This window comes from Chlorocebus sabaeus, chromosome 11 (genome assembly GCF_047675955.1).
Source record: "Chlorocebus sabaeus isolate Y175 chromosome 11, mChlSab1.0.hap1, whole genome shotgun sequence".
NCBI lineage: Eukaryota > Metazoa > Chordata > Mammalia > Primates > Cercopithecidae > Chlorocebus > Chlorocebus sabaeus.
The window spans coordinates 1,076,703-1,092,691 of NC_132914.1; the positions used below are offsets into that span (position 1 = coordinate 1,076,703).

The 15,989-nt window shown below is 38.4% G+C and overlaps 1 protein-coding gene across 15 annotated transcripts in view; it reads left to right on the forward strand.

The window, feature by feature from the left end:
• The window catches only part of WNK1 (WNK lysine deficient protein kinase 1), a 156,613-nt gene that overhangs the window by 119,726 nt on the left and 20,898 nt on the right, over nucleotides 1-15,989 (forward strand). For 4 of the 15 annotated variants that reach the window (XM_037988649.2, XM_037988650.2, XM_073020325.1 and 1 more), the window contains 11 exons: nucleotides 5,198-5,347; nucleotides 6,539-6,997; nucleotides 7,701-7,979; nucleotides 8,671-8,768; nucleotides 8,891-9,053; nucleotides 9,906-10,022; nucleotides 10,362-10,535; nucleotides 10,739-10,796; nucleotides 11,088-11,210; nucleotides 11,615-13,050; nucleotides 14,175-14,258. In XM_037988649.2, coding sequence (XP_037844577.2) covers nucleotides 5,198-5,347; nucleotides 6,539-6,997; nucleotides 7,701-7,979; nucleotides 8,671-8,768; nucleotides 8,891-9,053; nucleotides 9,906-10,022; nucleotides 10,362-10,535; nucleotides 10,739-10,796; nucleotides 11,088-11,210; nucleotides 11,615-13,050; nucleotides 14,175-14,258 — 3,141 coding nt within the window. The remainder of the gene's footprint in view (nucleotides 1-5,197; nucleotides 5,348-6,538; nucleotides 6,998-7,700; nucleotides 7,980-8,670; nucleotides 8,769-8,890; nucleotides 9,054-9,905; nucleotides 10,023-10,361; nucleotides 10,536-10,738; nucleotides 10,797-11,087; nucleotides 11,211-11,614; nucleotides 13,051-14,174; nucleotides 14,259-15,989) is intronic. The other 11 variants (XM_007967122.3, XM_073020328.1, XM_037988652.2 and 8 more) reach the window with 5 other exon arrangements.

Genomic DNA, 15,989 nt, shown 5'->3' on the forward strand with positions numbered 1-15,989 from the left:
CCTTAACAAAATCTGTTTTATTCTGTTAACAGTTCCTAATTAGAATGCAAATTACAAGTCACATAAAGCTGGTTGAGAACGGAAGTGCAGAGTACTAATCTCCTAACTTGCTTATCTTTGGATGTAGACCAACACCAGTGAACTGAGCAAATTGTATGTGCTCTGTTCTTTCTTTTCCAAAGGAATTTGTTATATGTCTTGTCTTTGGAGATATACATGTATACTTACTACCAAATGAAGAAGATAATGAAATAATTTATTGAGTTTCATGGTAAGAAAGAGTGTGAGAGTAGAAGAGAGCAGTACCATAAATGTCAAGTTAAAAGAATTAGGTAGCTCCCTCTCCTGGAGAAAAAAATATGGCTAAATGCTATCTCTACAGCAGAGACAAAAATTATTTGTTTCAGTGATGTTTTTGTTTTAGATGCTTTTATAGCATGTGTTGTAGAATCATAAAATTGAGCCCTCGATATATATAGGAAGTATATTCAGTCTAGAATAATTAACTTCTCCAAGGTCACCTAGATAATAAGGGAGCTAGCTACAAATTATAACCCAGAATTTAAGATTCCTAGAATAGTTTTGTTTCTTCCATTTTAAATAAAGTTCTACAGGGACTTAATGATTCTGCAAATGTACCTTAGAAGCTGTCTTTATTTGTTTTAATTATTGGAGTTCCACATTTAAAAAAAGAAAGGTTGAAAACTTTTTGTACTGTATGGATAGTCTATTTTTAGACATGATTTTTGTTTTACATACTTTCAGGTCCCAATCCCACCTTAGAGAACAGTATCTCTTGTTTTATTTTAGTGAGGAAAGAAATGTACTTCTGTTAAAATTTACTTTATTTCATGGGTTTCTTGAACATAGTAAATGAGGAATTGCTTTTTTGTGTGTTTTTATAGGGTCTCGTATAGTGATATGCTAGATCTTAACAAGGTACCAAAAATAGCTGCCTCCTGCTGAAAAACTTTATGGCCACAAACAAAGTTGTGAACTTTGTCAGACACAATGCCAGCTACTTGGAAGGCTGAGGCAGGAGGATCACTTGAGCCCAGGAGTTCAAGGCTACAGTGAACTATGATAGTGCCACTGCACTCCAGCCTGGGCAACAGAGCATGACCCATCTCAAAAAAAAAAAAAAACAAAAAAACCAAAAAAAAACCCACCGAAGTTGTGAACTACCTACCCTACTAAAGTCTGTTTGAACTGGTTTCATGAGGCAAGCTTGGGCAAAGCATGATGTTTAACTGTTAAGCTAGACCACCCCTGCCTGGCTGAAGTGCTGATTATTAGTCAGTGGGACTGTGCACAGCAGATCAGCATGTACTTCTGGCATATCCAGAGGTGCCACTTCTCCCCAAATGCTCTAAGATACAACATTAACCATTAGCCATTGTAAATAACTGGTCTAGAGATCTCTTTAAGATGTTAATACAAGAGTTACTGTCACAGATACCTCTCAGTTATCTTAAGCAAAGAAATAGCTTGTCCATAAAACTGATCATTTTTACAGTCCTTTCAACTTTTTTTCCTAATTGAGTTCAGATACTGAAGGTCTGCAGAGATGGACCAGATATGACTACTTTGAAAGAGTCTAAATAATATAGTAAATATATAGGTAAATTTCTACAAAACAAATAAAGATAATAGCTAATATTAAAGTGCTTTGCACATTGTACCTACATTCTCATTTAATCTTTTTAAGAACCCTGTAAGTATAGATGCTATAATTATTTCCATTTTACTGATGGGAAAGCTGAGATCTGGAGAAGGTGAGTAGTGTACCCAAACTTACAGCTTATAAGAGGTAAAAACAGAATTTAAATCCAAATAATCTGATTCCACAGCTCACTACTTTGTGTGTACTAATTTGACTACTACCCAATTATGTCCAAAAAAAAGGGAAGAAATTAACATCTCTCCCAAGCAGGAAAGGGAATATGAGGAAGACTTTAGGAAAAAGGAGGCATTTGAAATGGACTTTGATTATAAGTTAGACTCAGATGTAGAAATAAAGAATATTCCAGGCCAGAAGATACAAAAATTATACTGTGAGCAAGGTGAAAGGCCCAAAGATAGAAAAATAGGGGACAAAAACAAAAGTGCCTTTGGTTTGGTTGAACTAGAGCATAGATATGTGAAAGTGTAAGTTCAGGAAAGAGATGGTAGGGTCTAAATTTTGGTATGAGCATAATTTTGAATTAAGGAGGATGCATTGGGGGCTGGGAGTATGTGATTACCATATGCCCAGAGATAACATGGAGATTCTTCCTCAAATTTATCCTTTAGAAAAGAGGGGAATCACCATGTATCAAACCTTTATCATACTCTCATATTACAGGGTTTTCACTGTCCTTTACTTTGAACAACAACAAACCCAAAAAGGTTAATGAAATCAAATGAAACAGGTGAGAACAAATGTGCCTGCAAAGACTTTAGCTCATGTAGTTAGAAATGTTTATTGAGAACATCAGACAGAATTGTTTTTAAGCCATAAACATAAATTTAGTCCTTGTTCTCAGCAATATGACTTCGCTATTCTGAGGACTGTATGTGAATTTAAACAACTGGTTTAAAGATCTCTTTAAGATGTCTGTATAAGGGTTACATGAATAAAAACCTATAAGATAAATGCAAAAAAAAAAAAAACTCGTTATTTTAATGTTACGTAAATAGGTGCTTTTCGCTGCACATTTTACCTGAAGACACAGCTTAGAGAGAATGTGTTATGCCAGAAAACTGCAGGAGCGTTCATAATTTAGCTTCAGTGAAGGTAAAGATGCTGGTGTCTTTACCTATGAAGAGTTTGGGGGAGAGGGAGCAATATTTCTGAATTAATGTATTTAGTATGCAATCTTATTTAGGTGTATAAATAAATAAGTTAGATAATTATAGATATTCACATTCCTTAAAGTTTAAATATATTCAAGTTGGCAAATAAAAAAGGTTTTCTGGTTTTTTAGTTCCTTTTTCTCAGGTAGGAATTAACAAATGTGTCTTATATTCAGAGCACCTTTAGAATTGGCTACATGTGGTGGATCTTAGTTTGCAGAAAATAAATTTCATATAATTCAGCGCCATTTCTGCTTTTTTAATAGTTAAAATAAGAATACATTATCAGAGGCCGGGTACGGTAGCTCACGCCTGTAATCCCAGAAATTTGGGAGGCCGAGGCGGGCAGATCACGAGGTCAGGAGATTGAAACCATCTTGGCTAACATGGTGAAACCCCATCTCTACTAAAAATAAAAAAAATTAGTCAGGCATGGTAGTAGGTGCCTGTAGTCCCAGCTACTCAGGAGGCTGAGGCAGGAGAATGGCATGAACCTGGGAGGTGGAGCTTGCAGTGAGCCAAGATCGCACCACTGCACTCCACCCTGGGCAACGGAGCGAGACTCCATCTCAAAAAAAAAAAAAAAAATACATTATCAGAAATACTTAAATAGGAATAAGCCAAATATGACTGCTGTTGCCATTGTATTTTAACATTCTTTTGGTGATTTTAATTGGTAGAAATATAAGAAGAGCAAAAATATTATTTGTAGATTATCACCTAACAAAATCTAAGATGCTTATCACAGTGGCAAGATACATAATAAATGTACAAATAAATAGCTTATCTTTATGCCAGCAGTAACCAATTAGTTGTATGGATATTCCAGCATATACGTAAAAGGCTGTTGGTTGCAGCATTAAGTAGCAAAAGTGAAACAACCAAAGTGTTTATCATTAGGAGATCCCATTTAGAAATTAAGTGAAAGTAGTATGCTATAGAACAGTATGTATAGGAAAGGCATATTTTTATTTATTTTAACAAAAACTATGTGAAAATGGCCACTTATGCATAGAAAAAAATCCATGAAGGTTATGCACCAAACCACTAATAGTGGTTTCCTCTTGAGAACAGGATTAGAGGTATTTTCATTAACTTTATAATATGATATACTAGTTAAAATTTTTATTACAAATAGATGTTGTATTAAGGAAAAATTTAAATTAGGTATTAGAGGATCTTGAAAGTCAGCCGTAAATTTCAAATTTTCTTTTTTTTTTTTTTTTTTTTTTTTTGAGACAGTTTCACTGTTGTTGCCCAGGCTGGAGTGCAATGGCACAATCTCGGCTCACTGCAACCGCTGCCTCCCTGGTTCAAGCGATTCTCCTACCTCAGCCTCCTGAGTAGCTGGGATTATAGGCACGCGCCACCAGGCCCAGCTAATTTTTTGCAATTTTAGTAGAGACGGGGTTTTCTCCATGTTGGCCAGGCTGGTCTCGATCTCCAGACCTCAGGTGATCTGCCCGCCTCGGCCTCCCAAAGTGCTGGAATTACAGGCATGAGTTACCGCGCCTTGCCTCAAGTTTTTATTTGTTAGGCAGAAGGGGCAGTACTCTAGGGGTCATAGTCCTGTTTTGTTTGGTTTTGTTTGCTTGATTTATTACAAAATTTAGTATTCGAGTATAGTTATGTGCCGTGCATTAAATTAGGTGTATAATTATGTGCCATGCATTCAATTATACCTGAGTGCCTAGTACATAGTAGATTCCCAGGTGTCATTCCCTTTGCCCCACTTTGAGTTAAATGATAATGTCCTTGTTTCAAAAAGAGAAACTTCATTTTTATGATAAAATAAGCAATCTAAGGCATTAACAGCTAGTAAATATTAAAGCTAAAATTTGAAAATGTCTGTTATTCCAAATCCAGTGCTTTCCTCACTATTTTGTAGCTATAATCAAAACTATTCTTCAAGCATATTAATTATACAGTTGATAAAATAGGGTAAGGAGAAAAGATTAAAGGAAGCTACTGGATTTATCTGATATAGGTGCCAAGGTGAGAGCTGATGCCAAGAGATAGGGAAAAAGGGAATGGCAGGGATGGGATGGGGAAAGGAACTGTCTGGATATGTTATCTAAGTGTCTTTGTAAAGACCTGTTGTTGGGGTGAGGGAGATACTGCGTGAAGAGCCAATGGTAACTCGAGTATTAAAAGATTGGTTAATTGTTCCTGGTGGCACTATCACAAAGAACATCAGAAGGAAAACAAATATATAATGGAAATTGATGAATTTGGGTGTGTGCATGTCTTGATTACTAAAATCATTATTTACAGACACTGAAGGCTTTAGGTAAACATGCTTCCTTAGAAACATGCTGTTACTGATTTGAAATAAAACTGAATCATGGTATTTTATTCTTAGCAGCAGGGAATACAGCAGACAGCTCCTCCTCAACAGACAGTGCAGTATTCACTTTCACAGACATCAACCTCCAGTGAGGCCACTACTGCACAGCCAGCGAGTCAACCTCAAGCTCCACAAGTCTTGCCTCAAGTATCAGCTGGAAAACAGGTAAACTTTTTTTTTTTTTTAATCAGGTAAACTCTTAATTTCTGAAAGGATGCTAAAAGGGGTCTCCATGTAACTTGTCCTTTCATGTGGATAGACCCTTGAAGTAGGTTAATCTCATTGCAAAAATGAAGTGAAAATCACCTCATTTGTGCATATGCATTGTTTAATGTAAGTGGGTACGTCACTGACAACATTGACAATCCAAAGTTTCACTTTTAGTCTTACCAGTCCAAAATCGATTTAACAGGTACTAGAAATAACGGGTTAAATAAAGGTGCTTCGGTAACTGAACCTATGACGTTCCCTAGAATTGTGTCAGCTGTGTCTGATATTCTAGGTTTCCAACTGTGCTTTATTTTCATGTGGATTTCTGCACTGTTTACTATGTGGAATTTTTTTTTCGTAAGTAGTCCTCCTAATCACTTGAAAAGTACCCTGTAGAAGGTATGCTCTTCTAAATGACCTTTTTTCAACTTTATTTTTGAGTACTGTTGTGCATGTATGTGCACAGTGTATTGTTACCCTAATATTTCATCACATCTGAGATGCTATCAACTATAAATGTACCATATTTTATGTACCACATCATCAGTTATAAGATAGATCCCAATTTCTCACATGTTAAAATGATCAGGTAGTGGAGAGGGATGATTGCATCCTAGAATGAGTGAAATATGTGAGTTATACCAATTTTTATTGAGTCATGTTAGACTTAAGAGTTTTAGAAATAATATGAATGAAATCTTAATTCCACTGGGAAGGAATTCATTTGAATTTCACTAACTACTGTAATAGCAGTCATAACTTTAGTGATAGCATTATGGTATATAAAATATATTCCAATAAAGCTGTTTAAAAAAAAAAAAAGCAAACCCCTTGTCTATGGAAGGGTCCTCTTGTATTGCCAAATGCTGAAGCATTAGCAAGTATTTCTGTGACAAAAGGTATAGAACAGTCATAGTCTATTTAGCCTCTTTCTCTCCTGCTCTCCTTTCCATATTCTTATGTGGCATATTAACTTAACACTAATGTATGCAGGGTTTTGTTGGTTTGGTGTTTTTTTGTTTTGTTTTGTTTTGTGTTTTCCTTCTTTTTGGCTAATACGTAAATCTTGCTTTTGGCAGCCTTGCTTTTTTTTTTTTTTTTTTTTTTTTAAAAAAAAGCCTGTCTTGTTTTTCTTTACCTTCCCAGCTTCCAGTTTCCCAGCCAGTACCAACTATCCAAGGCGAACCTCAGATCCCAGTTGCGACACAACCCTCGGCTGTTCCAGTCCACTCTGGTGCTCATTTCCTTCCAGTGGGACAGCCGCTCCCTACTTCCTTGCTCCCTCAGTACCCTGTCTCTCAAATTCCCATATCAGTTCCTCATGTGTCTGCGGCTCAGACAGGTTTCTCATCCCTTCCCATCACGATGGCAGCTGGCATTACTCAGCCTCTGCTCACGTTGGCTTCATCTGCTACAACAGCTGCGATCCCGGGGGTATCAACTGTGGTTCCTAGTCAGCTTCCAACCCTTCTGCAGCCTGTGACTCAGCTGCCAAGTCAGGTTCACCCACAGCTCCTACAACCAGCAGTTCAGTCCATGGGAGTACCAGCTAACCTTGGACAAGCTGCTGAGGTTCCGCTTTCCTCTGGAGATGTTCTGTACCAGGTATTGTGTTAGCTAGCAAAAGAGGGCACCATAGAGTTTGATCCTAATAGATCAGCAAGAACAATGGAAATCTAATAGTTGAGTGTCAGAATAACTAGCAATAACATGTCAGCTAGAGAAGCAAAATAGTAAAATTCTGAGAAAGGATTGGGTAATGATGTTCAGTGATTCCTGATCCATTTTTCTCAAGACACTTCTTCAGAGAAAAATGGTTCTCTCAGTATTCAGTGTAAGCTGATTGAATGCTAGGTGTGGTTAATAGTATACCTGACAACTTTTACATACATGGGTAGAATAAATAGAATAGCCAACATGGTATCAACAAAGAGCTTCAGGGTTTACATTGGGAAAATTAGCATTTCATGATATGACTGTTATGTGGAAGAATTTTTGCATCCTTCCATTTAAGATTAGCTAGGAAGAAATTGTGTTCCTCCTACTTAAATCATCTCTAGGTGAAGACAACCAGCAATAAAAGTATTACTGTAGAGTCCTGTCTCTTCTGTTGGAACCAGTCTACTACTTCATTTCAAGAATGTGGTCTTTATATGCCCTTTAGATTATTAGAAAGAGATTGGCTACTGTTCTTCTTTGCTGTGTGCTTTTTTTTTTTTTTTTTTTTTTTTTTTTTGCATGTCTTGCTGTTTTGCTAATTTAATGACCCCCAACCTGCTCTAACTCACCTTCCTCATTTCTGTCACAGGGTTTCCCACCTCGACTGCCACCACAGTACCCAGGAGATTCAAATATTGCTCCCTCTTCCAACGTGGCTTCTGTTTGCATCCATTCTACAGTCCTATCCCCTCCCATGCCGACAGAAGTACTGGCTACACCTGGGTACTTTCCCACGGTGGTGCAGCCTTACGTGGAATCAAATCTTTTAGTTCCTATGGGTGGTGTAGGAGGACAGGTTCAAGTGTCCCAGCCAGGAGTGAGTTTAGCACAAGCCCCCACTACATCCTCCCAGCAAGCAGTTTTGGAGGTAAAGAGAATTACTGCATGTTTATATATAAAACATACATAATTGGATAAAAATGATAAAGGAGAAAGAAACAGGCTCCCCTGGTTTAGAACTGATTTGGAGACTATGTCAAACTAACTTCTGCATGACTTTTTCTTACAGCAGAATGAAATGCCAATGTGGGGTCCTTGTTTCCACTGGCTGTTCTGTTGGGAAGTGAGTGTGCCTTGGAGAGGATTAACCCTATTAGCACTTCACTTCTCTAGCTAGCACTTTAGCCATTATTCTTGTCCTTTCACAAACTTTTTCCATTGGCAGTCATAAGAGTATCTTATCCTCCTGTGCTCTGTCAGCAATCATTTTTGCCCTGCTAGGAGAAAGATCTGAATTCGTCTTTATACTTTGCTCTGCCTGCCCTATTGCACACTTCTGGTAAGATGCTGGCTGCATGGCGAGTTGTAGGTTCACACTGCCTAGCAGATATGTTGGCTGACCTCATACCATGCAGTCTATACCAGAGACTAGCTTTAGAAACTTCCTTTGGAATTTTAAGTCCATTATTTCTAGACGCTAAATATTGAGAATTTACTAGTAAATTTAGTGCTTCTAGGACTTAGTGGGGAGGGATAAGGAAAAAAATAAGAAGATTATTGGGGATAGGGATTGATAAATATATTACTACCGAGATTTGAATTATCTTTTCGATTCACAGAGTACTCAGGGAGTCTCTCAGGTTGCTCCTCCAGAGCCAGTTCCAGTAGCACAGCCACAGCCTACCCAGCCGGCCACGTTGGCTTCCTCTATAGACAGGTATGTAAAACTAGAATTCTCCTTCCTCAACTGGTAGATAAGATGATATGAAACACCAAACTGTCAGACCTTTAAATCTCATATTATAAACTGCACCTTTATTTTCTTTTTAAATTTCAAAGTGCACATTCAGATGTTGCTTCAGGTATGAGTGATGGCAATGAGAACGTCCCATCTTCCAGTGGAAGACACGAAGGAAGAACTACAAAACGGCATTACCGAAAATCTGTAAGGAGTCGTTCTCGACATGAAAAAACTTCACGCCCAAAATTAAGAATTTTAAATGTAAGTATTCCTGATTTGTGGGTTTCATGTCGTTAAAGGAATGTGACACTGAAAAATATTTTAGAAGTCATCACATCCAAACCACTCGCTTCATGAAATAAAGATAACTATCTCTGTGTGATAGATAATTGCTTTTTTTTTGTTTTTAGACGGAGTCTTGCTCTGTCACCCAGGCTAGAGTGTAGTGGCATGATCTCGGCTCACTGCAACCTCTGCCTCCCGGGTTCAGGCGATTCTTCTGCCTCAGTCTCCCAAGTAGCTGGGACTACAGACAGATGCCACCACGCCTGGCTAGTTTTTGTATTTTTAGTAGAGACAGGGTTTCACTGTATTGGTCAGGCTAGTTTTGAACTCCTGACCTCAAGTGACTCACCCGCCTTGGCTTCCCCAACCACTGGGATTACAGGGACCCAGCCAGATAATTTATATAGTACTCTTCTCATTTAATACCTACAGTCTCTTTGACTTAAATATCACATTTTTAGAAAAATGAAAATGTGGTTCATAAAGCTATGATAGGGCCAGCAGTTAATGTCATTTAAATATTTCTTAAGGCTGAGATGAATTGATGAATGTAACAAATGATATTCTTACATCCATATTTCTGTGATAAAGCACTACTTACCGTTTAGAAAAAGAATAGAGAGTTTTAGTAAGTAGCTCAAAGGCTAATGTCTTCTCAGATTTTTCTTGCTACCAGTTTAAGAGACAAAGTACTATTGCTCCAAGGAACAGTGATAACACTATGCTTCCTTAGACATAAAGTCAAGTGCCAATCTGCATTGCTTTTCTGAAATTCAGTAATAAAGCTGAATGTGGTCTTTGGAGATGATGTACCTTTTTTCTTTTTAGGTTTCAAATAAAGGAGACCGAGTGGTAGAATGTCAATTAGAGACTCATAATAGGAAAATGGTTACATTCAAATTTGACCTAGATGGTGACAACCCTGAGGAGATAGCAACAATTATGGTATGTGTGCATTTGGAGTTCTAAGTTTTTCCTTAGTACTTGATCTTAATAGCCATTGCTCTAGGCAAATATGCCATATTTTGTAATCCATGTTTATTTAAAGTTATGCATTTACTTCAGTGTAAAACTAGCACACCCAACCTGTGATTTAGTGATGTTTTTTGTCTAGGCTGTGTCTAACTAGATATTGAAGTTCTTAGAGAAGAGCTAACTTGAGTACAAAATAAATAAAAATATAGGTAAGTATGCAGATAGGACAGAAGTCATAAAAGTGATAGTTGAATGACATAAAGTTTAAGAAATGACACTAATTAGAGTGACATCACATTTCTTTTACAGGTGAACAATGACTTTATTCTAGCAATAGAGAGAGAGTCATTTGTGGATCAAGTACGAGAAATTATTGAAAAAGCTGATGAAATGCTCAGTGAGGATGTCAGTGTGGAACCAGAGGGTGACCAGGGGTTGGAGAGTCTACAGGGAAAGGATGACTATGGCTTTTCAGGTTCTCAGGTAGGTTCACCACTCCCATAGTGAAACTTTGTTGATTTAAAATATTTTCATAGTTCTAAATTTGCTATACAAAATGTCCAGTGATATCACCTGACACCTATGACCAACAACAAACTTATGTTCTCTTCGCACGTGGCAGTTTGCTTTGCCTAGTCATTGAGATTGCATTTGAGAATGTATTTAATCACTTTTGTTTGTTCTAGAAATTGGAAGGAGAGTTCAAACAACCAATTCCTGTGTCTTCCATGCCACAGCAAATAGGTGAATTTATTTTCTTTCCTTGTTTTTACCTTTGACTTAAGAAGCCATTAGCTGGAAATGGTGGCGGGCATCTGTAGTCCTAGCTACTCGGGAGGCTGAGGCCTGAGAATCACTTGAACCCAGGAGGCGGAGGTTGCAGTGAGCTGAGATCGCGCCACTGCACTCCAGCCTGGGTGACAGAGTGAGACTGTGTGTCAAAAAAAAAAAAAAAAAAGCAATTGTGTTTGCCAATAATGAAGTCTAACAATACTTATAATAATAAGTTGCGTGTGTTTGTTGGTTTTTGACCAGGCATTCCTACCAGTTCTTTAACTCAAGTTGTTCATTCTGCTGGAAGACGGTTTATAGTGAGTCCTGTGCCAGAAAGTCGATTACGAGAATCAAAACTTTTCACCAGTGAAATAACAGATACAGGTAAGGGATTGATTCTGCCACATTGTTATGTAAATTCTACAGTGCCTCTGCTATGTTGAAAGCTTAATCATAAAGCAGTAATTTATGATGACACAGATAATAAAAAAGAATAGAAAACTGAAGTTATAACCAACAGATAAACATATGAGAGAGGGAAATAGATGTAGAATAGAGAGGATTACAGAAAAAGCCAAGAAGCACAGCCATACCTAGATATAGCCTGTATAATAGATATTGTAGTATGTGTTTATTTCTGCACTTAGTACTATTGTCTGTGTTTTAAGATTACTCCTTATTTTTTTATCAAAAACGTATTTATAGGAGCTGACTTAGGCTAGCGGACAATCTTTTGAATCCATCCTTTTAAAATGGGCTGATTCTTATTTTTTTGTATTCCTTTGCAGTTGCTGCCTCTACATCTCAGAGCCCTGGAATGAACTTGTCTCACTCTGCATCATCCCTTAGTCTACAACAGGCCTTTTCTGAACTTAGACATGCCCAAATGACAGAAGGACCCAATACAGCACCTCCAAACTTTAGTCATACAGCACCAACATTTCCAGTAGTACCTCCTTTCTTAAGTAGCGTTGCTGGAGTCCCAACCACAGCAGCAGCCACAGTGCCAGTCCCTGCCACAAGCAGCCCTCCTAATGGCATGTCCACATCAGTAATTCAGTCTGAGGTTACGGTGCCCACTGAAGAGGGGATTGCTGGAGTTGCCACCAGCACGGGTGTGGCAACTTCAGGTGGTCTCCACATACCACCTGTGTCTGAATCACCAGTACTTTCCAGTGTAGTTTCAAGTACCACAATACCTGCAGTTGTCTCAATATCTACTACTTCCCCATCACTTCAAGTCCCCACATCCACATCGGAGAACATTGTTTCTAGTACAGCACTGTATCCTTCAGTAACAGTTTCAGCAACTTCAGCTTCCGCAGGGGGCAGCACTGTGACCCCAGGTCCTAAGCCTCCAGCCGTCATGTCTCCGCAGGCAGCAGGCAGCACTACTGTGGGAGTCACATTAACATCAGTTTCCGCCACCACTTCACTGCCAAGCACAGCTTCACAGCTGTCCATTCAGCTTAGCAGCAGTACTTCTGCTCCTACTTTAGCTGAGACCGTTGTAGTTAGTGCACACTCACTAGATAAGACATCTCACAGCATTACAACTGGATTGGCTTTGTCCTTCTCTGCACCATCTTCCGCTTCCTCTCCTGGAGCGGGAGTGTCTAGTTCTATTTCTCAGCCTGGTGGGCTGCATCCTTTGGTCATTCCATCAGTGATAGCTTCTACTCCCATTCTTCCCCAAGCAGCAGGACCTACTTCTACACCTTTATTACCCCAAGTACCTAGTATCCCACCCTTGGTACAGCCTGTTGCCAATGTGCCTGCTGTACAGCAGACACTAATTCATAGTCAGCCTCAACCAGCTTTGCTTCCCAACCAGCCCCATACTCATTGTCCTGAAATAGATTCTGATACACAACCCAAAGCTCCTGGGATCGATGACATAAAGACTCTAGAAGAAAAGCTGCGGTCTCTCTTCAGTGAACACAGCTCATCTGGAGCTCAGCATGCCCCTGTGTCACTGGAGACCTCACTAGTTGTAGAGAGCACTGTCACACCAGGCGTCCCAACTACTGCTGTTGCACCAAGCAAACTCCTGACTTCTACCACAAGTACTTGCTTACCACCAACCAATTTGCCACTAGGAACAGTTGCTTTGCCAGTTACACCAGTGGTCACACCTGGGCAAGTTTCTACCCCAGTCAGCACTGCTACATCAGGAGTGAAACCTGGAACTGCTCCCTCAAAACCACCTTTAACTAAGCCTCCGGTAAAATTATTGGGATAAAATAATTAGATAAATATGATCAGTTTTTTTTCTCCCTATTAAGTACATTTTTCAATTTAGCCTTGCAAGTTAGAAACATAAAGTTACCTGGCTATAGTATTTATTAAACAAATTGACAGCAGTTTTGAGGGTATAGCTACAATGAATATAAGATTTTTTTTCAAGTGTGGCAGGATTTGGGGGTTAATTGTGCTGCAGTTTTCCATGAATGTATAATTATCGGGTAAAATATAAGTATTTCATCTGAATTGGTACAAAGTGAAGAAGTCTGTATCCCAAAAGGGAGCTAAATGTATCTGTCAGCAAAATGTATGCAAATAACAGCAGTTCATAATCTTTGTTTCAGTGAGAATGAAGCAAATTTTTGACTTCGTTGTAGATTCCATAGTTGTACAATCTGGGGGTTATAAAAAATTGGAAGTTAGTAAGGAAATACAGAGGAGGAAGAAATAATCTAATCCTAGGACTGAAGTAACTGGAATTTATTATCTAATTATGCTGTGGTGGATTTCCTCTTGTTCTGCCACCTTCTCCAAATAACAAGGCTGTGTTATATCTACTGTATTGTATGCTTCAGCCTCTTTCTGCATTGCCATTGATGTGAGGTTCTTTTTATAGTAGGATAATGCAGAATCTTCACTCAGATAAAATAGAAATTCTTGATAATACTATTAGATTTCTGATGCCTTTTGTTATCAGGCCTGCCTGTTGGTTATTTCTTAACCAGCTACTGTTTTCTTTTCTCGGAAAATCTTGTTTTACATGGCAAAAGCCTGATACATACTGTACCAAATAAGTAGCTCAAGAATATCTGGATACTGCCACTTATGTACATACAGCCTTTGTTCTGTTCTCCCGAGGGAACGACTTTTTACTGTATTTTACAATTCATTTTATAGGTATATTGTAGTAACCCGTGTAAGAATATCACTGGTCATCACACCTTTTTTTTTTTAAGACAGATACCAGAGTGTAACCTTGGTGATAAACATGTCTTAACTAGATACATTTTATTCTTACATTTGTGCATTCAAATTAGTTGATTTGCTCTTCAGTATGCAGTCTTTAATGTCTCATGGATTTGGATTTCCCTTTGTTGTCTGTAGGTGCTGCCAGTGGGTACTGAACTTCCAGCAGGTGCTCTACCCAACGAGCAGCTGCCACCTTTTCCAGGACCTTCTCTAACCCAGGTGCCTCAGGACTTGACCAGTTTCTTCCTGCGCCCTACTTTCTTTGACAAAGCTTGCTGAAGTTATCCACTGTGGTCTTGGCTTTTGTCTATTTGGCTTTGATTTAGTAACACTTTTCTTTTAAAACGTTATAACCAATGACCCAGGTCCTACTTAAAGTGAGAAGCTTCATAGCTCTTCTGTTTGTCATGTTTCCGGTTATCTGAAAACACTTGATACTAATTTTTTTTGTATCTTATGAAGGAAGAAAACAGCAAAGCCAACATTTTGCCAGACCTATATAGCTCCCTTTGTCATTCATACTTCTGTAGAATAGCGAAATTGCATATAAAATCAAAATTAACTTTGAGAGTGCCTTAGAAAGAAGCAGCACAGTGGCAACTGATAAACTTCTTCTGTGAGTCCAGAGCAACCAGTTTTTTCTTGAATGTTTATCATTTCTTTCACTAGCCACCTAATGAAGTAATTAGCTTACATATAGGTAGGTATAGGAGTGATATTTCATGGAAACTGTGTGTGCTGTATCTTTTAAAATAAAAGCCACCCAGCTCACTGAGGTGCTAACATGAGATTACTCATGGAGGAACTGGGACCAGCCACATGAACTTGAGATTCCCATCTCACAGTCAGTTCTGCTCACTGAATGCAGTGGTGGACAGAATTACGTGTAATATTTATTATTTCCCTTTCTCACCCCAGCCTACCACCAACACATTTAGTTGAATTTCCATAAGAAAAGTACTAATTGTGAATCTGTTGTGACCAGGAAAAAGCTTCTGACATGAGACAAGCCAGTAAACTTTTAAACTAAATTAGGAACTTATTTTTGAATCATATATAAGAAATAAGAAAAACGTGGTAAACTGCTTACTTGAGAGGCTGAGTTGGAATTTATCCCTATTTCTTTGGTCCCAATATACAGGGGAACACTATTTAAGGAACTTGCCACAATAAAGTAAAAACTCCAACAGAGAAAGCACTCCATCAGCCACCAGATTTGGGGGAAAGTGCATTGTGAAAGTCCATAAATCAGGAGTTTAGTTTTAAACTTATTTTCTCATTTAAAAACATGTATTCAGATTTCTAAGGGAGCATAAAGTGTGATGAGAAATAGCAAGTGAGACATGTGGAGGGGTCCTAGATACAGGGAAAGGCATCAGTGAAGGCTGTGCAAGAATAGATTGATAGAAGCCAAGACAGATGGAGGATTAGACTGTGGAAGGGTAGAAGGAAGCTGTGTGCTTGGGGTGGACGGAATGGTTAACAGGATGGAATACCCAGATCTCCTTTCCACCATCTGTAGGGAAGAAGTATACACGTAAGACCTGAAGAAGAGAATAATATCCTGTGATAGTGACAGAATATGTTAATGCCATCTTTTATTCATAGGGACAGCTTCCCAGAAAGATGTATAAAACTGAGAAAGAAAAGAGGGAATATGAGATACAGTGACTCTACCAGTAGATCTTCGTACATTTTTCACAATATATTTTAAAGATCGCACAAATAAACAACTCTTTCTACCATTTTGAGTAACATCAAACATAGAATGTAATAAGACTTCTCTTAAACTGCAAAAACATGAACTACTCTAAGCCTTGAGAGTCTGACATACGATCTTGAGAAACCAGCAAAATAAAGCAGTGGACTAAATTTGAGTATAGTTTTATATGTTCTGTAAAGACACATGTTATGTTGTGCCAATATGAAGCATAAAACAGTGTGTCCTAT